The sequence below is a fragment of the Urocitellus parryii genome, chromosome 14 (genome assembly GCF_045843805.1).
Source record: "Urocitellus parryii isolate mUroPar1 chromosome 14, mUroPar1.hap1, whole genome shotgun sequence".
NCBI lineage: Eukaryota > Metazoa > Chordata > Mammalia > Rodentia > Sciuridae > Urocitellus > Urocitellus parryii.
The window spans coordinates 5,216,421-5,238,489 of record NC_135544.1 but is presented as its reverse complement, the minus strand read 5'-3'; the positions used below and the strand labels follow the sequence as shown (position 1 = coordinate 5,238,489).

Genomic DNA, 22,069 nt, shown 5'->3' with positions numbered 1-22,069 from the left:
GTCCATCTTTCTTAAAAGAAGGCAACATACATGTCCTCCACAGTGCTCTTTTCACTTAACAACGTATTCTGGAGTTCCACAGCAGTCCACAGAGATGGTCCTCTTTTCTCTGTTCAGCCACACAGAGCTGCATTGTGTGGATTTACCCTAGTCTATTCAGCCAGTCCTCTGTGGATGGACATGTGGGTTCAAAAAACGTTTATTGCATTACTAAATTGTGCCAGGCACTAGGGATAAAGACATGGTCACTGGCTTCAGGAAACTCTGTGTAGAGGGGGAAATGTCTACAATACAATTACTTTCCTCACATCAAGTGTGAGCTTGGATCCACTTAGCACAAGGGATACATGGTACAGGGAAGAAATGCTCCCACACAGGAAGGATACAATAGCTGCCTATTGATTGGCATCTTGCTCCACTTGGGCCTGTAGAAGGGTAAGTCCTCTTGGGAGGAAATGTTTATTAGTGATTGGAATTGCTGAGAAAATCAGGAGTGCCACCAGTTGGTCAGAGAAGGGAAGGTCAAATGACAAAGGCCAAGAAGGAGGGTCATAACGACAAAATTCCCCTGGAAAGAGGAAATGTGAGTGAACACGGGAATTGTGGTATAACAATAAGAGCTAACATCTATATGATCGAACTTTCCACTGACCACACATTGTTCTAAGCAGTTTGTATGTATTTAACTGCTTTCTCAAAACAATCCTAAGAGGCACGTAGGGACTATTATCAACTACATTTTTTTTCCAGTAAAAAAAAAAATTAAGGCAGGGGCTGGGGTTATGGCTCAGCGGTAGAGCGCTTGCCTCGCATGTGCAAGGCCCTGGTTCGATCCTCAGCACCACATAAAAATAAATAAAAGTTATTGTGTACAACTACCAAAAAAATATAAAAAAAATAATGCATAGAATATTCTTGGAATATTGAACTTTTGCCCAAAGTCACAGGGAAGAAAAAAAAAATCAAGGCAGAAAGGAAGACAGAGTAGATAGGTTAGTTGCAAGTCCTGTACCAAGAACATGCCAAGAAATGCGGGTCGTATAGCCCCCTGCACCATAACCACCTCCAGGGGGACAAGGAACCCCTGACGTGTCACGGCTCACTCCTCGATCACACACACTCACAATCCGGAGGCCACAAGGGGCTTCCTCTGGACTTTCAGGGACCTGGAGGCGGGATAAAACCCAAAGCCTCTGCTGCAGGGTGGCACAGGCCGCTGGCCACAGGCAGGGCTGCCGGGTGGCAGCAGAGAGGAGTAGAGCCTCCCCGTGGATCCGGTTCCGAGAAACTGCCGGGTAGTCTCTACCGACCCTCCTGATGCTCAAGTCCGTATTTTTTCCGCTCCTGCCCACGCCTTGGCACAAACGACGTTGGCTTCTTCAGACTCCTGGGACACCGTGACACCTCTGAGGAATAGAAGCTGGCAAACTCCCAAAGGGGCAGGGCACAGTGCCCGGAGACCAGGCCCGGAGGAGCTTCACTAAAGTTAAGCGAACGCAATTCCGCCCCCGGGGAAACTGCAATGAGAGGGGGAAATGAGGTCTGCACGGCGGGAAATGGACTAAGGTCAAGGACTCGATGCGGGGCGCCTGGTTAAAACTCTACCAAGACCTCGGTCCTGGACCTAGTTCCAGGAGCCCCAGCCTGCCAGGCCTGCGCCCTTCCCGCTCTCTGGCGGTCGCTCTGGGGTTCGTTCTACTCGCAGCCAGGAGCCCAGAACCGGAGCTACGCGCCCCCGCACGGGAGGGACTGTGCAGAAAGCCACTCCTACGGCTGGGTGCGGGAGTGACCGCGCTCCGTTTGGTGAAATGTTTGACACTATCCACAAGGAACAGTTTCCAAAATAAAAGATACACCTACACAAAATTAGCCACCTGCACTTAAATGAAAAAAAAGAAAAGAAAAAACGCACACTTTAAAAGCTGGGGCTAGTATATAAGCTAACGAAAGCCCAAGAGATTATGATTCTTTGAACTTCGAAACGTGAGAAAAGGGTTGTAGGATCCTTGAAGTTCACGTCAGACGGGTAATGTGCCGGTGTCGTAACAAGGTTTAGAGGGAGGCACATCTCACACAAGAGCGTGAACACCCAATCATCACACTTATGAACCGAAGGATCGGAACCGTTGTTTCTGGTAAGCAGTCCCAAGTATGTGCCACTAATTTTTCGAATAGGGTGATTATATAATTTTATATATATCCAATTTTAACACAAAAATTCCTGTACACTTCAAAAAGCAGGGCTGATACTCTGTGACAACTTTCTTTCCCATCTTCCCAAAACAAAACAAACTAAATTAGTGAGTGGGTGCTTACATATGTAAATATATTCGCTAGAGCTCCACCTTTTCTGCCTGCTTTCTTAGCCTATCTTTATGGCTTTCCGACCGTAAGTCGTGAAATAGAAGATTGCGTCAGTATCGGCGGAAGTTAGCCTTGTGCTTTGCGGCAACGACGTTTGGTGGTGCCGGATACTGCCAGACACAGGCGGTGTGTGGGATACCCGGCAGGTACTCGCTTTCTTATTGTGTTCGTGTCTCAGCTCACCAGGTTCTTTCTTTAAAAAAAAGAAAAAGAAAAAATGGAGGGGAAGTGGGGTGTCTTCAGAAAGAGTAGTTTCTCCACTTCCCAGTTACAAGTCTGAGACTTTTTTACCAGCAAGGCGCATTTCCCTTGCACTTTATTATCCCGGTCAAACTTGTCACCCTGCTCCCAGACGTCTCGCCCTTTTATTTGAATATAGTTAACTGTCCTTTGGCATAATTCCAGCTTCCGAGTCATCTCTCCCTTCTTTAGTGGGTCCTATCCAGCCTCTAGCTTCCTGCCCCAACGGAGACCACATCTTTACTGCTGCAGCCGGAGGAATGGAGCTTGAGAGCGCGAAGGAAACACCGCGGGAAGGCTCGTCCTTGCCTGGCGAGTGGTCTCTCTCTGCCCTCGAACAGAATTTCTCCAAGATTTTGCACCGCCTTACCGGCCAGGAGGCACGACAAAGCAACTCAAGAGATGTCGCTCTTAAAGACCTCCGTGCTCTAATAGAAGCCACAGAATGTAACAGATTATTTGAGGGGAGTGGCGAACCGCACCGTGGAATACCTGAACTACTGGGGCAGGTGGCAAAAGCTCTGGGAAAGTACGCAGCCCCATACAAAGAAGAGGAAGGTGGAAGTGATGGTCACTCTGAAGTAGCTGAGAAAGCAGCAGAAGTTGGGTTACTCTTTCTTAAACTGTTGGGGAAAGTCGAGACTGCCAAGAATTCTCTTGACTGCCCTGCATGGGAGACAGGCCTACGTCACTTGGCAGGACCCATCTATATTTTTGTTATCACACACTGCTTGGAGAAACCATGGACCAGCCCAAAATCTCAGGAGGTTGCTGGAGAGGTGCTCTCCTTATTACTTCGAGTTACTGGATGCAGTTCTGAGGCAGGATTCTTACGCGGAGAAAATGAAGATGAGAAAGGGAAATTTATTGTGGTAATGGGGCTACTCAAACCCGATTTGAATAAGTGAGTACTCCTGCCCTTTGCCACATGAGCTTCAACCTAATGTAGTGGAAGGTTAGAGCTCAAAGAACCCAAGTTTATTCATCAGGAAAATAAAGATGTTGTAATAGTAGATCTCTTAAAAACTGGTTTGTTAAAAATGCACTAGATAGCAGTAAATATGAGATTAAAACCAAAGTTTTCAGGCTTGATTTTACAGTGTTCTTTCTGGCACTAGACATTTGCCTTTAAAAAATTGGAAATCCTGTCCCATTGATCTGGAATTATGTTTCTTAACCTAGGTAAAGATAGGGATTTGGAGAGGATTTTAAAAACTTATGATTTGAGGGGTTGGGAGTGTATAATCATGCCTAACATGTGGCAGGACTTGGGTTTGATTCCCCAGCACCACAAAAACAAAAGTTCGAATTTCAATTTGGGGATCTTTAAACTCATCACTAGGTTTTAGATAGAGAAGCAGTATTTGGAATGAAAAAATAATGACTCTTTTTTTCACTTGTTACTTTGGAAGTATTTGTAGCACTGAAGTGATGACAAAAAAAATCATAAACTGTCATTTTTACCAGAAACATGGAGGACAAGGGCTTCTTTTTTTTAATATTTATTTTTTGGTTAGACACAATACTTTTATTTTGCTTATTTACTTATTTTGTTTATTTACTTATTTTTATGTGGTGTTGAGGATGGGACCCGGGGCCTCCCGCATGCTAGGTGAGCGCTCTATTGCCAAGCTACAACCCCAGCCCAAGGGCTTCCTTTTATTGTTCTGAGTGGAACCAGTTTAGATAGCCTCTCTGACTCTGTTTCCTTGATGGCAGGTGTTTACCAGGGATTCAACTTAGAGGCACTCAACCATTGAGCCACATCCCCAGCCAATTTTGTATTTTATTTAGGGTCTCACTGAGTTGCTTAGCACCTCACCTGTCTGAGGCTGTTTTTGAACTTGATATCCTCCTGCCTCAGCCTCCTGAGACGTTGGGATTATTTATATATTATTTAATATAAATAATATATTAGTATATATTATTTATATTAAAAATAATGAAACCCAGCTGTTTCATTATTTTTAATATAACTGTATATACTAACAGTTACTTTGAGGATTAGTTGAGTCAGGTGCAAATTCACTTTATAATCTCTAAATTGGTGCTCATGTATTGGTTCATTTGTTCCCTTATAATAATGTCAAGACATTTCCATTATTCCTCTTTCCCTTTTCAGAACATATGTACTGAAACAGTCACCAACACCACTGTCACCTCAGATTCTTTACATAGCTGTGGTTATAAATAACTGTTTCTCATTGGATAAGTTTTAAACAGAGAGCCCTTGATGATTGTTATATTTAGTGTAGATTATGGAAATTATTATTACTTTTTTTTTTTTTTTGTGGTGCTGAGGATTGAACCCAGGGCCTTGTGCATGTGAGGCAAGTACTCTACCAACTGAGCTATATCCCCAGCCCAATTATGGAAATTATTTTAACTCAAATCATAAAATAAGTGTTATAAAACCAAGACTTACCCTATGTGGGGTGTATTTTTTCAAGAATAAAAAATACTCTGTTCAGTTTGGACTGGTTAATTATATTGCTAATTAACATCACATCACTTTATGTTGTTTCATGTTGCATTTAGGGAAACCTGGAAAAATAACCCTGCTGCCAAACATGTTTTCTCATGGATTCTGCAACAGGTCACTCGACCCTGGCTATACCAACACCTAGAAAGGATACTTCCCCCATCATTGCTCATCTCAGATGATTATCAAACTGAGAACAAAATCCTGGGTGTACGCTGCCTTCATCACATTGTGCTTAATGTGGTAAGCAATTTCTGCTGTCACCTGTGTTGATGGGACAGACTGAGTTAGTTATTCATGACCATTCTTAAGTTGTCATATATACCTATTATTTTCACTTATGTTCATTCACTAGCTTAAGTCATTAAGTCATTAAATTCACTTATTTATTTTTCTTCTTAAATTTCTCCTCTGCCAACCTGATGTGTTTCATAGTTTAATTTAAAAAGGACAACCCAAAAATCAGGAGTATAGCTCAGTGGTAGAGTGTGTTCATAGCATGCATGAGGTCCTGAGTTTTTAAAAAAAAAAGCAAAAAGGATAGTTATAGTAGAAACAGGAAGGATGGATCATTATCATACTGAATAACTAGATCTTGAGTGATTAACAGTTGACTTTGAACAAGGGAAAAAAACTGAACCTGAAAGGGATTGTACCCAAATGTGCAAGCTAGTATTGAAGGAAACTTAAAAATTTTGTATTGTAGAGCTTTTAAAATATATGCAGAAATAGACTGATATAATTAGCCTCCATGTACCCATAATCTAATTTGGAAAATTACCAACATTTTGCCAGTCTTGGAAAACTTTTAATTGGATAACTTGTCTGATTGCAGCCAGCTGCTGATTTGCTCCAGTTTAACAGAGCCCAGGTCATATACCATGCCATTTTCAACCACCTGTACATGCCAGAACACAACCTCATTCAGGTAAGGTTTATTCAACTGTTTGAGTTTTCCAAAATTGAGTAGAAGATTGCACTATGTAAGTACTGAGTAGTTGAGAGACCTGTTCCTCTCTTATAAAGTAATGAGGATAAATAAAAGCTGTTGCCTAAAAAATAGCTCAACATTAGACAGGCATCCACACCTGAGTCTTCAAAGAAAAACCAATGTTTTGCCTTTACATTGGTCGATTATGTCTGAAAAAGTTCTATTTTATTAATTTTAATGTTCTTCCTTCTTTCTTGCCTTCCATCAACATATGCACTTGAAACTCATTATATGTAAATATTTAGTGTCATTTATTTTTTCATCCAGTAGTCACTGATACCCATTATGTGCCAGTAACTATTGTAGGATTCAGAGATAAATGAATTAGGTAGGCCTTAAGAAATCCTTTGGAGGGATAGTAAGGTAATTGATTATGTATTCACATATCTGAACACATAAACAATATAAATGATAACTATATTAGGTTTGTGTAAAATGCAGCAGATGTCTGGCAATAGGCAACTAACCAGGTTGGGGTGGTGTTAGGGATGGTTTTAGAAGGCTTTGGGAAGCAAGTGATATTTGCTTATGAGGATGAATAGAAGTTTCATAGGAGGGAGAATATTCTGAAGACAGAAGAAACAAATCTATAAAATTACAGGTTTGTGTGTGCGTGCGTGGGGGGGGGGAGGAATGGAAATGGAACCCAGATCCTTGTACATGTTGGGCAGCACTCTTCCAGAATTATACCTCTAATCTTTGATCTTTTTTAATGTCTTGTCTACCTCCTCTCCAGCATCTTTTTTTTCTTTTTTTTTTTTTTTTTTACTTTTATTTTTAAACTAGTATTTGGAGTTATTGAGACTCCACATACTAACAGGTAAGAGTATATTTATGGCTTTTAAGATGGTGAAGAAGAGACTTTTGAAAATGCAAAACACTAAGAATAACCAAGCATCCCAGGAGAACTAAAAGGGGAGGGTCTGGATACTGTAACTTCAGATAGGATGAACAAATGTGATACTAATTTGGACTATCTTAGATTCTGTGTGGAAGTGGGTTTATTGATAGTAAATGTAAATATGAAGTTATCACTAAGTCACTTTTACTTAGTGACAATAGACTTAAATTCCTAAAGTCTGGATAAACATCACAGCTCTGCCAGTATTCCCATTTCACAAACTAGTAAGGAACAATCCTTAGGAAAAATGGAGATGAAGGATGTGAAGACGGTGTTAAATAATTTGCATTCAATATATTAATTACTCTGGTATCTTAGAATTGCTATGACATGGAATCCAAAGACAGTAGATGATTAATGAAGTTCTTAGAAAAATCAAGAGTGTTGTGAATGCAAACAGATGAACTATATATAGTTTCTTTCCATTTATTCCTTTTAGGCTGTGCTCCTATGTCTCTTGGATTTATTCCCCATCCTGGAGAAAACCATGCACTGGAAGGGAGATGGAGCTCGCACCACCACACACTGTGATGAGGTACTGCGGCTGATCCTAACCCATATGGAACCAGAGCATCGCCTTCTCTTACGTAGGACTTATGCAAGAAACCTACCAGCTTTTGTGAAGAGGCAAGTATCTGGGTTGCTGGTCTAGCCATACATCCCAAATTCAACTCTTTGGCATCACATTTTCTCTTCTATTTTTAGGTTGGGGATCCTAACTGTCCGGCACTTGAAGAGGCTGGAGCGGGTCATCATTAGTTATCTGGAGGTTTATGACGGACCAGAAGAGGAGGCTAGATTGAAAATATTAGAAACCCTAAAACTTCTCATGCAGTATACTTGGCCCAGGTATAACTTCCAAGTGGACAGCTGTGCTAAAAAGGGGCAAAACTCGGCCAATTTTCTCTTTTTAACTTCTGTAATTCAATGCAAAGTATTAGGAACATGCATAACAAAAATCTGAAGTCTGATCATTGGTTCTGTTTTGATGTTAATGGTCTTTTAGAATGTGAACAGTCTTTTCTTTCTGATTGCAGAATTTCTTGCAGACTTGTGGTCTTACTGAAGGCTATCTTGAAACTTATATGTGATGTAGCAAGGGACCCAACACTTACACCTGAGCCTGTTAAGAACACCTTGCTACAGGAGGCCACAGACTGCCTGATTCTCTTAGATCACTGTTCTCAAGGACAAGTAAAGGTAAGAGTCTACCATTTGGTTTTAGTTGGCCCTTATTATTTATATGTAATTCCTGTGATAATTTACTATTTATGTGCCTCACCAAGCCTAGAGGGTTTTATATTCCCATCTCTAAGCCCTCTAGTCTTCAACAGTTTGTTCAATACTTTTTCTTTTTTTCTAATGATGGGAATTAATCCCAAGATACTACACTTTCCCCTAGGCAGCCTTTGAAGCACATGCTAATAAGCATTACTCTTAATGAGCTATATCCCCAGACCCTCATTTTAAAGCTATTCAGAACTGCTTAGAGCCAAAGGCAAGAGTTTGTAAAATTTAAGTTCTGTTCTAGTCTTTTGAATTAAAAGAAGTAATGAGTTTAATATTGAATAACTTAGCTATTAGAAATGTTCCTGTTTTGGGGTAGGTAACCATTTTAGGTGGATGTTTTCTCATAGTTTTATTTATCCATATGGGAATTCTTTTTGGTCCTATATTCCACAAAAGTTAACTACTCAAAGTCACAGCTTATACTAGCTATCTGTGCATTTATATGTATTTAACAGACTTAATAGACTGTCTCATTTTTTATTCCATTTAGAAATCTTCAATTGAAAGCCTAAAGGTAGCATGAAAAGAAATTCATATCTCAGAAATATTTGAGAGTGTGAATGAACAAATAAAACAACAAACCAAACTATTTCATTTTAGCCCTTAACCTTGGGCAGTTTCAAGTTTTGAGGTCTAAATCCAGATTAATTTGCTATGGTTAGAATTAAACTGCTGCCTCTTGAACCAACAGGACACTGGAATAAACAAGTTAATGTTTTGTTTCAGTTTGGTTTTTTGGTACTGGGTATTGAACCCAGGGGTGCTTGATCACTGAGCCACATCCCCAGCCTTTCTTTGTATTTAGAGATGGGGTCTCACTCAGTTGCTTAGGGTCTTGCTAAGTTGCTGAGGCTGGCTTTAAACTCATGATCCTCCTGAGCTGTTGGGATTATAGGCATGCACCACTGTGCCTGGCTTAATGGTTTTTGAAGTAACCTATTCTGATTGGTGAACTGTCCTCTAGTTATCCATTCTTTTCTTCTTCGAGTATGTTTCTAGAGAAGAATGAAGGTAAAGGGGAAAAAGTAACAATTCAAAAAAGTCCATGTTTGTTTGGTTTCATGTTTCAGGGTCTCTTGGCCAAAATTCTCCTAAGCTGTGAAGACAGAACGGTGGTGAGCTGTATCAGAAAAGTGCAACAGGTTCCTGAAGGCACTCCCTACCATGGAACTTAAGAGTGCTCTTTAAAAGGAAAGAATTTTCTTTCCATTCCAGATTGTATGAATGGAGTTGTGGGAAAAGGTATTATTACACTAAACATTTAAAATAGGAACTTTTTTTCTTTCTTTTACCCCATAGGAATAGGGAAAGGAGAAAAAGAAGAAATTGAAGACCTGACATTCTATATATGGGAGAAAGAAAAAAGGACACTAAGGAATTTAGTGCTAAAATTTATAAATATTTACACCCACAATTTCATTCCACCTTCAGGGACTCATCTGTTAAGCTTCTTGGGCTCAAGCTGTGATTGCCAACACATATGGTATAAAAATACTCTTCACAACTTACAGCTTTCTTCCACTCACTCCAGATTTCTTGCCCCACTGAAGTGGCATAAATATTAAGAATATAAGTATTGTGTGAAATAGTACATAAAAGAGCAAAAACTGGAGGTGTATGTATGTTTAAGATTAAAAAAAAAGTTCAAAATGTTCAGTCCTGGTTAAAAATGGAGGAAAATCATGTGGTTTTGGTCTTGGCCATGGGCTCTGTCTCTTGTTCATACTCTATCTCTACATAGGCTCGTTTTCTCCTGAAAGGTCCTTTCAAGGGTGTTTTGCCTTTGTGCTTTGCATTAATAGTCTTGTCTTCTTCCTCTTCACTGGAGGATTTATCTTCCTGATCTTCATCACCACTGACTTCCAACTTATCCATATCCTAATATGGAGAGAAAAGATCAAAGGAAAAATGCTAGTTTAGAACAAATAGAGTGTTTATTTGCTTTTGTTTATGTTCAGAAACTATTCTTTTGCCACAGGCCAAAAGACAACTTTTACCCCCAGAGCTCACCTCAAAATCACTTAGATCACTCTCATCCACTTCCTCATCTTCTACAAATTCTCTTTTGCCCACATCCTAAAATAAAACATAATGATTGGGTCCAGAATACATAACAAAGATCCAGTTTAGACATATAGTAAAAACTCTTTGCTAAATTCTTTGGTATAAGCCAATCAAAATATAGTTATTCCCATGTTTAGTGCTCCTAAATTTTAGAGACATCAGATAATTCCCATGCCTGATTTAAATTTTTAGATTTATATATTTAAATTTTTAAATTTATACATTGTATATATTATTGTATTATTTAATATATATTAAATTTATATATTTAAAATATTTATATATTTATATATATTTAAATTATTAGAGGCGAAATATCTTAAGTAAAACTAAAATAGTTAATTTATAGAGTTTGTTGGCTGAGGTGGAGGACAAAGCACCCACTACTAGTCAAATCTTGTGACAGAGAAAAGGTGACTAAATTATTTTTGGTTAAGGGGCTGAAGATAATATTTTCTCTCTCAATTACATAAAATAGGGACCAAGGGTATAGCTAGTTGTAGAGTGCTTGCCTAGCTTGTATAAGGCCTGAATTTGTTCCCCACCACCACAAAAATAAATAAATAAAAGGTGTAAGAATTACATAAAAATGTATCTGGTTCTAAATGTTAGTGCTTGTCAAAACAAAAACAAGCCATTGCAGTGGTACATGTATGTAACCCCAGAAACTTGGGAGGCCAAGGCAGAAGGATTTTGAGTTCAAGGTCAGCTTCAGCAGCTTAGCCTCAAAAAATAAAAGCTAGGGAATGTAGCAGCCCTGGGTTCAATTCCAGTACCAGACAACAAAAACAAACAAGACTTACTTCTTCTTCATCTTCTTCGTCATCTTTTTCCTCAGCATCTGAAGAGTCGCTTTCTGTCTCCTGTTGTTCCAGAGCCTTGTCGAATGCATGAATGGGGAAATTGTAGATGTCGCCATACTGAAGAACAAACAAATTGCCTTTAACTACATTTGGGTATTTCACTTGAAATTCTACTGTCCTACAAACATATCTCTTCCTCAGGAATTTGAGTAGTTTTTCTGATGTCTTCTTTTTGACATTCCCCCCACCCCCAGTACTGGGCATTGAACCCAGGGGCACTCCACCACTGAGCTACATCCCCAGCCCTTTTATTTATTTTGACATAGGGTCTTGCTGAGTTGCCCAACTGGGTTTGAACTTGTAGTACTACTGCATAAGCCTCCCAAGTAGCCGGGCTTATCGGTGTGTGCCACACCTGTCCTGTTTTTGACTTTTAAGAAATCAGTAGTTAATACCAAATGGGTAGCTTCTATGGAGCATGCATGGAACCAGGACATTTAAAATTTAGAAATTTATAAAACCCAAGCATTAAAAACAAATGTAATTTTGCTGACAAAGGTAAATAGTAAAGCAAAAGCATATTTTAAGTTGTCTACACAACAGTTTTTTTAAAAGAAATTTTTAAAAAAATCTTTAAAGACCAGATTTATAGGTAAATGGAGCATCCCAAGGGTTTTACACAGAGATCTAGAACTGTTGTGTTTGGGAATGAAACCAGGTCTATGTGAATTTAAATAAAACTTGTGCAGGGCATGGTGGTGCATGCCTGTAATCCCAGAAGCTCAGGAGGCTGAGGCAGGAGGAGTGAGTTCAAAGCCAGCTTCAGCAAAAGCAAGGTCCTAACTAAGCTACTCAGTGAGACACTGTCTCTAACTAAAATACAAAAAAATAGGGCTGGGGATATGGCTCAGTGGTTGAGTGCTCCTGGGTTCAATTCCCAGCACCAAAAATAAATAAATAAATAAATAAACCTGTACCCCAAAGTTACAAGCTTTCTCACCGTATCTTGTTTCAGTCTCTCCAGTAATTCCTTCTCAATGGCATTGTCCAGCTGAGCAGCTATTAATGCCTTTTCCTATAAAAGAGAGAAACCCATTTACTTCATTAGTATTCATTTTTTCAGCCTGCAGAAACAGAAATTTCCCATTTCATCCTATTATTGAGGCTTTTGCCTCTAACCAAATAGATTTCTTCATTCCCTCTCAAGCTTTCTTGGGAACTTTTCAATTTAAAAATTCCCATGGTTTTATAAGTAGCATTATAAATTTAATTCTAACAAAGCTTTTGACAGGTCAAACTATGTCTACATAAGAATCATAAAATTATCATCCCTAAAGTCAAACTTTATAAAAGCTGAGAAAAGGAAATAGAGACCTTCACCTAATTCTACTTTCTAAAACCATCTTAGATTCCATGTGACAGAACCAAAAAAAACTCTTCCACTAATGGCTGTCAGTAGTAGTAATCCAGCAGAAAAACTTAAGTACAGATCATAAAAAACAATTTAAAATTTAAAAAACAATTTAAAACACTTCAATAATGAGTTTCAGGATGAAATTTTTTTTTTTTTGAAAAAATTCATTCTGTAAGCATTTTAAAGAGAAATGGAGGACCAGGTGCAATGGTCTTAGCCTCTGGAATTGCTGGGATTATAGGCAAGCACCACCATGCCCGGCACACTCAAAAAACTTTAATTGATGGACCCATCAAAAAGTTTGGAGACCAATGATGTGATATATTTGAGATACAAAACTTTATATGTTATTCATGGGAACAAAAGCATCAAAAGATTGATAAAGCTATTTCTTAAAAGGATAGGACATTAGGCAAATGTCTGTTGGTAAAAGGGAGGTAAGCAAAGCAAATACCAAGAAGGACTGAAAATTTGAACTGGTCAGGAATAGTAGATTCCTAGGTCTTGAAGCATAAGGTAATTTTAGGAGGTGGACAGGTATACTGTTCTGAACAAAGGTTGGAGATTTCTGACTAGAGCACATGTTCCAGGATACAACAATGTTACTATTCATCACTTTAGTAACAAAATTGCCCAATTTACCTCACAGAAGTAAATAATCTATGATCAAAGCAGAGTTTCCAATTCTTTACCAGCAATTTTAAACTGCAGAAAATTCAATTTATCAATCAGATACATCCAGACCAGACATCTGGCTATTTAAAGATAATGCTCAAATTCTGCTGAAGTTAACATCATATATAAGAAAAGCAACATCAGAATTCTGAATTCTTAAAACATCTGACTTCAAGAGTTTAAGGAATTATGAATCTGTATTAAGACATTGTTTTTGTCTATTTAATCTCTTAAGACATTGTTTCCACTATACACATCCCTAAAGCATCCATATTTTAACCTAAAAATACATAATCCTAAAATACAAAAAACTCAGCTGTCATAGGCAACTAATATTGCTATTGATTAGTGCGCCATTATCCAGGGCTGAACAGTTTACATGAAAAACAGTAACTGAATCTTTCTCATGTACCTTGCTTACTACCGCTACCACAATGAAAATACAAAAGCTATGAGTGTGAAAAGTAAGTTACGTTACCTCTCTTCTTTTCTCCCTACGCTCTACCTTCTTACTCAAAGGAACCAGTTTTCTCCTAGGAGAAATAAAACACTTTATCAGAAAATCCAGGTTCATGTGCTTTGTGTTGCTTTTAAAAGATAAAAAGATTGGAATTGGTTTTATAAGGCTCAGCTCAATACAGCAAAATATACTACTTAAAAATTTCCAGAAATTCAATGCTATCATAAACCAGCTATTTTAAAATATATTTTACCATAGGTGTTTTTGTTTGCTTTAGACATCCTGAGGTTTCTGAGGGCATTCGCTATACTAAGATTAATGTTTCAGTGAACTAATAAATAGGAATTTCCTGTAGAAGATTAATATCATCTTTAACATTCTCTGCACATGACAATGAAAAAACATCAGGGTCTAACACTTTTAGAAAGTAAAAGTCTTACATTCCTGTTTATCATGTTTTAGACAATTTTCAAATCCCTAATGTTAAGATTTCCTCAGGGAATTATAAAAGAAAAAATTTTGAAGCATATTTTCAGGCAAGGAGTGGGGAGATAATAAAGTTATACTCTTGTTTTAAAAATCCTGCAAATCAAAAGACACATCTTTAAAATTTCTTTTTAGCATATCATACAAGATTATACAAAGCTGAATTTAATAGAAAGCATTATTAGCAGTTTAACAATCTCAGATTAATAACATGCTCTATGTAAAGAAGGTTTCAAAATAAACAAACATACAAACACTTACTGTCGCTTTAGTGTAAGTTTTCTAATTCGAATTAGGTACTGGGTTATCTTGGTAAATCTCTGCTTACATTTGTGTCGAATGAAGCGGGGCCAGTAAATTAGGTTTTCATCTATTTGCTCCAGTGCTTTCTCATAGTTTTTATGAAGCCGAACCTACCAAACAGAAAAAGGAAGCTTGAGGAGCAAGGGCAAATGATTAAGATTTCACCATCAACACCACCATTAAAAATCTTAGTGGGAATGGCTTCAGACGTTTAATCTAGAGATGGTCAAGGAAGAGAGAAAAGACATGTGGCATCTTTGCTCTTGATTTAATAGTCACTACAGTTTCTTTGTGAGTCTTACCCGTTCCCAGAGACGCCTAGGAAAAGCTGCTCGTTCTATAACTTTCATATACAAGTAGCACTGTCCTGAAGGATAAAAAAATATCTTTAATATTACTTCAGAGAGATTGAGAAACATCCTTTTAAAAGGATGTTTAGTAGTTCTTATAGAAGAAGGAATTACCTTTCTCTTCTTTGATAGTAGCATATTGACTATTTGCCAGCGGACAGGATGATCGATTGCACAGTCCAGTTAGGCTGTATTCATTTCTGCAAAAGCCCTGAGTCTTGGTTCTAGAATAGGAGGAAATAAACATAGATTATAAAATGGTTACCAACAGAGCAACTAAAAGAATTTTAGTCCAGGTTGCAAATACAGTCTTACCTTATTTTGAAGGAACAAAATTGCCGGTTTCCTAGTGTATCCCAGATAACCTGCAAGACAGAAGTAAAAATACCCTTCAGGTGGCCCAACAGATGCTATGTTAATTTAAAAAGACAATGCTACACATCAAGGTATGCTTTACTAAGGAAAGAAGTCTTTAAGGAATGGAAGAAATGGTTTTTAAGAAAGCCTAACTTGTTTTCTTTACACAAATTCTTTGCACAGATTCCTGTAGGAAAAAAAATGAATACAAATTAGCAATAATCATAATGTGACTACCCAGAGATAAAATTTCACTAGTATTCTGTTTTTCCAGAATTTGTGTGGCACCAACTACAGTGTACCTGTGTGTACATTTTAAGCAAAAATGAGATCATATTATATGTACTTTGTAACTTTGCTTTTTTACATATATGTTCACTTTCCATTATAAAAGGCTGCACAATACTATTTGGGCATATATATACCACAACTTTATCTCACGGAGGGCATGGAAAATTCTCTATTGCTATCCTTCACTGGCTGATGTTCCTGTTATTCACTCAGCATTTCTTATATATTTAAGGCTCCAAGTCCTGACACTGTAAGGAATGAAAAGAAGGCATAGTTCTCTAAGAGTTTTATCTATCTAGTTAGGGGGAAAATATGTAACAAAGCATCACAAAGTAGCAATCAATCTAAGAGCCACACAGAAGTGTATGATAGTGTAAGAACCTTTGAGAGAGCTGCCTTAAGGAACTGAGAAAAAGCTTTAAAGTAGTTGAAGAAAGGTCAAAGAATAGAACACATTTTGAGAATTTTATAGGAAATGAAACTGGACAAGCAGGAAATTCAGGCTTGTGACTTCAATATCATCTCTAAAACAATGACTCCAAAATAGCCATCTCCCAATTAAGGCTTCTTTCCTGAGGACTACTCTTGTCTTTGCATCCAGCTGCCCACTTGACACTTCAATTTCAACGTCTAAAAGACATCATAACTATTAACATATTCAAATAAAGATCTGAGTTCCACACGCCTCTAAAGAACATGGCACTGCTTCTCTAGTCTTCCCCATTTTAATAAATAAAATCACGAATAAACTATTTAAATCAAAATCCCCTAATTTGTCCCATTTGTTGGCTCAATTCATCATCATGTCTTGTTACTTACCTAAAGAACAAACCTAAAGTCATCCATTTCTTTTCATCTCCACTCTTACTACCCTAGTCTCCTTGCTTTTATTCCCTCTCCTCAGAAGTCCTTCACACAACACAGCAAGGGGAGAACCTTTCACAAGGGTATAGCTGATATCATCACCCACTAAAAGCCCTGAGAACACTTCCTATAAGACTGCATCATCTTGCCTCAACAAGCATACCTACTTCTCATCCTCTTGATTCCTGTAACAAGTTATAGGAGTGTCCTTTATATTCTTTCTCTCCCATCTTCAGATCTTTGTACCTTTGTGTTTTCTGGAACGCTTTACTGTACCTCTACTGTTTTCTCCAATGCTCAGTGGTTGTCTCATTTTCATATTATAGGTCTCAAGAGAAACCTTCCATGATCAGCCCCATCTGAAGTAGTGTCTCCTAATTACACTCTATTTATTACTCATCTTTCTTTCACAGTACTATTGTTTTGTTTGTTCACCTGTTTACTTTCTCCCTCACCAGAGTGCTCCAAAACAGCAGGGGTTTCTGTTAACAAACCCGAGTAATTACCACCATGCCCGGCACATTCTTGAAAAAATACTGAACGTATGTTTACCAACAGCTAAATGAATCAACCTAGGATGCTTCTGAAATCCTGACATAAGCAGACAGAGCAGATGTAAAGAAAAACAACACAGGAAAAGCAGACTGAAAAGTAACTTGCACCGGGATGAGCAGGATCCCTAAATTTGAAGTCTAAACTTCGCCATAACCCCTTTTCTCCCTCCCTCCCAAGTCCCAGGAACAATACAGATGATAGATGGCACAAAGTCCTTAACGCTAGGCACTAGGAAATGGTTAAGCTGACCCCGTGGTCTGAGGGGTAGTGTCCTGGCCTCTTAACGGAACGTGCGCAGCGAGCTGGAGACCTCGCGTAGACACGCGTGCAAAAACACTTTCGATAATCAGGGTTCTAGAAACCTCTAGTCAGGAACCGCACGAGGCAAATAGACCAGCTGAGTACGCGGTTTCTGATCCCTAATAATGTGCGAAACGCACTGCATAAATCCCGGGAGCAACAGGAGGAAACTCACGTCATCTGACTGCATGGTCTCGGCTGTCCAAGCAAGTAGCGCATGCTTCCGGGAAGAACCCGGCTCTTCCGGGCAGTCACTTCCGGAAAGCCTAGCCTCACGTCTCGCGAGAAACTGGACTTCTCGAAGCCACAGGCGCCCCCTGGCGATCTAACTGTCGTGCGCTCCTGTGTGCCTTCAAGCGAAGGACATCAGCGCGCACGCGCACTGACTTGTGTTTACTGTGGGGTCCCGCAGTCGTGTAGGCAGAGTGGTGGAGAATCGCCTGGTAGAGGTTAATCTCCTGTTGCTCCAGCATCAGACTGAAGTTCCCTCTCTGCTTCGTTCGGCCCGCGGACCTTGGCGCGGTGGGGGGCAGGATTGCTCTTTTTGCGCTCCTTTGTAGGCGCGGAGCTCGAAATCCAAATTAGTCCTTTTTAACCTAAGCCCCTGTGCTTCTCACTCTCGGAAATTCATGTGTCAGATCGTATTTCAAAAACAAATGTGGAGGGTTAACAGTCCATTTTAATTTTTCATTTTGTTAGAGGAATTACTGTTTCTACAAAAGAAAGGTCGTTTCTACCAAAAGTCATTGCTAAAAGAATAAGAAGGGCACAATCTCTGAATAAGGATGGGCCCTTAGTTTGAAGGCATTAAGTAAGTAATTGTAATAAGTATTGTACTTTGGCTACGTGCTGGTGAAAGCCGTGATTCAGAACCATTGATTTACCCCTAATTTTGGAGGCAAACTTAAGTTATAAAAACTTATGGCATTTACTAATTATCTTTAGACAAGTCACTTAACTTTTATCAAACTCTTGCCCCATTTTTCAAATGGGGATATGTAAGAACTAGAGGTATGTTAAATACATAGTTTAAATTGCTTTATAAAGTAGTTGTGATTGTTTTCACTACACTATTGTCCTGTACAAGGCTGGTTTGGAGACCTAGAGGAAAGTCCTGTTATACACACACACACCTTTTTATGCTAGTAAAAAATTTAAAACAGCTTGGAAGAACCCACCACCTGTACACACCACACTTTGCAAGTTGCTTTAAGGAGAGGAAGTGGTGCACTTTTCAGTTTGACTTAATACAACTCCCCCCCAAACACATTAATAGGTGGCCTGTGAATACTCTATAGACTTGTTACCACGTCTTAGAGATGGCTCTTTTCCCCTAAAAAGGAATAATTTCAAATCAAAATGCAAAAAGGAGACCCATCCTTCAAATGAGAAATGTATTTTTAAAATAATTACAAATAATATATGAATATAGGTTATAGCTACAAAGCGAGCTGTCGATTTTTTTTCCATCCTCACTCTTTCTAAACAAAACCCTTTAAGTAATTCATCAAGTAATTTTGGAGAACCTGCTTGCTATATGCTAGATATAGTTCTAGGAGCTGGGGAGATAGCAACTAAGGGGGAAAAAAAAAAGCTCTGTGCCCTAAAGAAGCTTACTTAGTAATGGGCATTCAGAGACTTGTCAAATAAACTATATTGTATAATGTAATGTCAGGTTGTTAATAAAGGATATATAAGATATAGTAAAAAAATACAATAGATAAAATTAAAAGAATATTTAAGAAATCCACAGGAAGACAGGAGAAAGGAAACAAATCTGTACAGAAATGTTTAGAGCAGGTTTATTCATAAAAGAGAGAAACTAGAAAAAAATAAAATGAATTAAAAATGTAACAAAGATCTATATATAAGAGCTAAAACTCTTAATAGAAAACTTAGATAGAAGTGAAGCATGTTGATGCAACCCTATAATCCCAGTGGCATGGAAGGCTGAAGCAGGAGTATCACAAGTTCAAAGACAGCCTCAGCAATTTACCAAGGCCCTAAGCAAGTTAGTGAGAAGTTAGTGAGACCTTGTCTCAAAATAAAAAATAAAAAGGGTTGAGGATATATCTCTGTGGTTAAGTGCCCTTGGATTCAACCTCTAGTAGCAAAAAAAAAAAAAAAAAAGAAAACTTAAATCTTCATGATCTTGGATTAGGCAATGATTTCTTAGATATGACATGTAAAGCACAAGCAACAACAACAACATAAAAAAAGACTAGATATTATCATAATGAAAATATTATGTACTTCATAGAAATACATTAAGAAATTAAATTAAGGGAAGAGATAATATATAGAACATTTTTACAAATCCTACATCTGATAAGAAACTAGTATTTAGAATAGATAGGTAAATTTTAAACATTCAAAAAGACAACCTAGTGAAAAATCAGACAAAGAATCTGAACAAACATTTCTTCAGAAACAAAATACATGAGTGACCAGTAAGCACATGAAAAGATTCTTAACACCATTAGTCATCAGGGAAGTCCAAATCAAAACCATAGTACACTACTTCACATCTACTAGGATGGCTAGAGCAAGTTAGATATAAAAGGGCTGGTGAGAATGTAGAGGAATTGGAACATTCATATAGTTTGCCGGCAGAAGTGTAAATAGGAACATCAGCCACTTTGGAATACAGTTTGAGTGTTAAAATGTAGTTACCATGCAACCTAGGAGTTCCATTCCTAGATACATACCTAAAAGCAATAAAAACATATCTGTGTAAACACTTATTCATGACTCTTCATGGTAGCAGTATTCAGAATAGTCAAAGAGTGAAAACATCCCAACATCCATCAACTGATGAATGGAAACCCAAAATATGTTATAGTCATACAATGAAATATTATGCAGCATAAACAAAGTGAAGTACAGGTACATGCAAAGACATGGGTGATCTTAGGAAGTATTATGCTACATGAAAGAAGCAAGTTGTAAAAGACTACATATTGTACAAAATGTCCAGAATAGGCAAATCTATAGACACAAAAGAGTAGTGGTTGCCTAGGAAAAGCATGATAGTGAGGGTTCATTGAGGGAAAATTGGAGTGACTGCTATACATACAGGCTTTCTTTTTGAAATAAAGGAAAAATTTTTAAAGTGATTGTGGTGATGTTTGCACAGTCTTGTGCACATACTAAAAGCCATTGCATTGTATGCTTAAATGGGTGAATTGTAAGGTCTATTAGTTACATCTTAATAAAACCATTATATAAGGAAAATGGAAGTAATTTAGATGTCCTTCAGTGAGAGAATGGTTAACAAATATTCATACCATGAAATACTACTTAGTAATAAAAATAAACAAGCTATTGATACAATAATATAGTTTAATCTTTAGATGATTGTGCTGGAGGCTAATCTTAAATAGTTACATATTATATAATCTCATTTATGTAACATTCTTAAAAGACAAAATAATAGAAATGGAGACTAGATTGGTGGTTAACAGGGCTTAAAGAACATGTGAATGGATAAAGAAAATGTGGTATGTATACACAATGGAATATTACTCTCAGCCATAAAAAAGAACAAAATTATGGCATTTGCCAGTAAATGGATGGAACTGGAGAATATCATGCTAAGTGAAATAAGCCAATCCCAAAAAACCAAAGACCAAATATTTTCTCTGATATATGGATGCTAATTCACAATGGGGGGAGTGGTTAGGGAAGAATAGAAATACTTTGAATTAGACAAAGGGGAATGAAGGGAAGGGAGGGAAAATGGGAATAGAAAAGATAGTAGAATAAATCGAACACTACTATTCCATGTGCATATACGATTACATGAACAATGTAATTCAACATCATGTAGAACCAGAAGAATGAGAAGTTATACTATATATGTAAAATATGTCAAAATACATTCTACTATCATGTATAACTAATTTAAAAAATTAAAAAGAAAGGGGTGAGTGTCAGAGTCCAGCTCCAACAGGGGGTCTCAGGAGACGAACAGATGGTGAGGAGTCGGTGAAAGGGGGTGGAGAAACAACATAGACACCAAAGTGAAGGTGCTGATCCCAATCTTTACTTGTGAAGTTGATCATATATACTTTTCATTTTGGCAGGCTCACAGTACTTTGTGGTTACAAAACAGGAATCATTATTCAAATAAACAAAATATTACCTAGCTACAATTAGATAAGAAGAATGTCTCTTGGCTTAGGCATAAGTAAGCATTTGTACTTTCAGTTCTCGTTTTGCTTTGAGCTGTTTCTGCTTAGTTAACTTTTAATAATAGTTAGAAATGTCCCAAACTATTGGCCTATACTTTGACTATTCTTTCTTGACTTACTGACTGGAACCGGTGCCATGGTTACGGCAAGTGGTTGACTTGTTATTAATTTTAATCAAACAAGAGTAAGAGCACAAACCATTGTGCACAGGAACAAGAACAAGTTGCCCAGTACTAAGCACTAATCTGTCTTCTTAACATTAATTCTTCTTCTCTAGATTTTAATTTAATTTCTCAAAAACTTCCTTGACAGGAATACAGGGAGTTTTTCATTAGACATTAACAATTTACGCTCTACAGCTGAATCATTGCATTTAGAGCAAACAGAACCATTCTTTAGAAGTAGTTGCATTAATTGGGAAAGTCATGTTTTTTCCTTCATACTTAATGGTCATATAAGAAGTCGCAACTATACTTATTAAAGGAATACAAAAACAAATCAGCCCATTCCCAGAAACATACTGGGCTCCTCCAGAGGATGGACGCCTTGCGCCATCCACCTCAGTAGGGCCTTGCCATTGCCTGAGTCAGGGGAGGGGCGCAGCAGGTGAGGGAAAAGGGTGTGGCTATAAAAGAGCAACATGATATTGGAAATATTCTGATCTTGACTGTATGAATATCAGTATC

The 22,069-nt window shown here is 38.0% G+C and overlaps 2 protein-coding genes and 1 non-coding gene across 3 annotated transcripts; 1 reads left to right on the top strand and 2 right to left on the bottom strand.

Annotated features, from left to right (window-relative positions):
* Positions 1-2,016: 2,016 nt before the first annotated feature.
* On the bottom strand, positions 2,017-2,118 carry LOC113197216 (small nucleolar RNA U13). The gene has a single exon (XR_003302657.2). It is a non-coding gene; the product is annotated as a small nucleolar RNA U13 (small nucleolar RNA).
* Positions 2,114-9,452, top strand: Tti2 (TELO2 interacting protein 2). Its single transcript, XM_026409449.2, has 8 exons — positions 2,114-2,135; positions 2,797-3,508; positions 5,143-5,329; positions 5,922-6,014; positions 7,418-7,605; positions 7,684-7,827; positions 8,016-8,178; positions 9,339-9,452. The coding sequence occupies exons 2-8, from the start codon at positions 2,865-2,867 to the stop codon at positions 9,441-9,443; spliced, it is 1,524 nt and encodes a 507-aa protein (XP_026265234.1). The 5' UTR covers positions 2,114-2,135; positions 2,797-2,864; the 3' UTR covers positions 9,444-9,452.
* A 41-nt stretch (positions 9,453-9,493) lies between these two features.
* Mak16 (MAK16 homolog) lies at positions 9,494-17,432 on the bottom strand. The gene is made up of 10 exons (XM_026409450.2): positions 17,366-17,432; positions 15,139-15,188; positions 14,938-15,047; positions 14,776-14,840; positions 14,432-14,583; positions 13,703-13,757; positions 12,136-12,210; positions 11,136-11,252; positions 10,279-10,344; positions 9,494-10,146 (listed from the first exon to the last, which is right to left on the bottom strand). Exons 1-10 carry the CDS (start codon positions 17,378-17,380, stop codon positions 9,949-9,951), a joined length of 903 nt encoding a protein of 300 aa, XP_026265235.1. The 5' UTR covers positions 17,381-17,432; the 3' UTR covers positions 9,494-9,948.
* Positions 17,433-22,069: the final 4,637 nt, after the last annotated feature.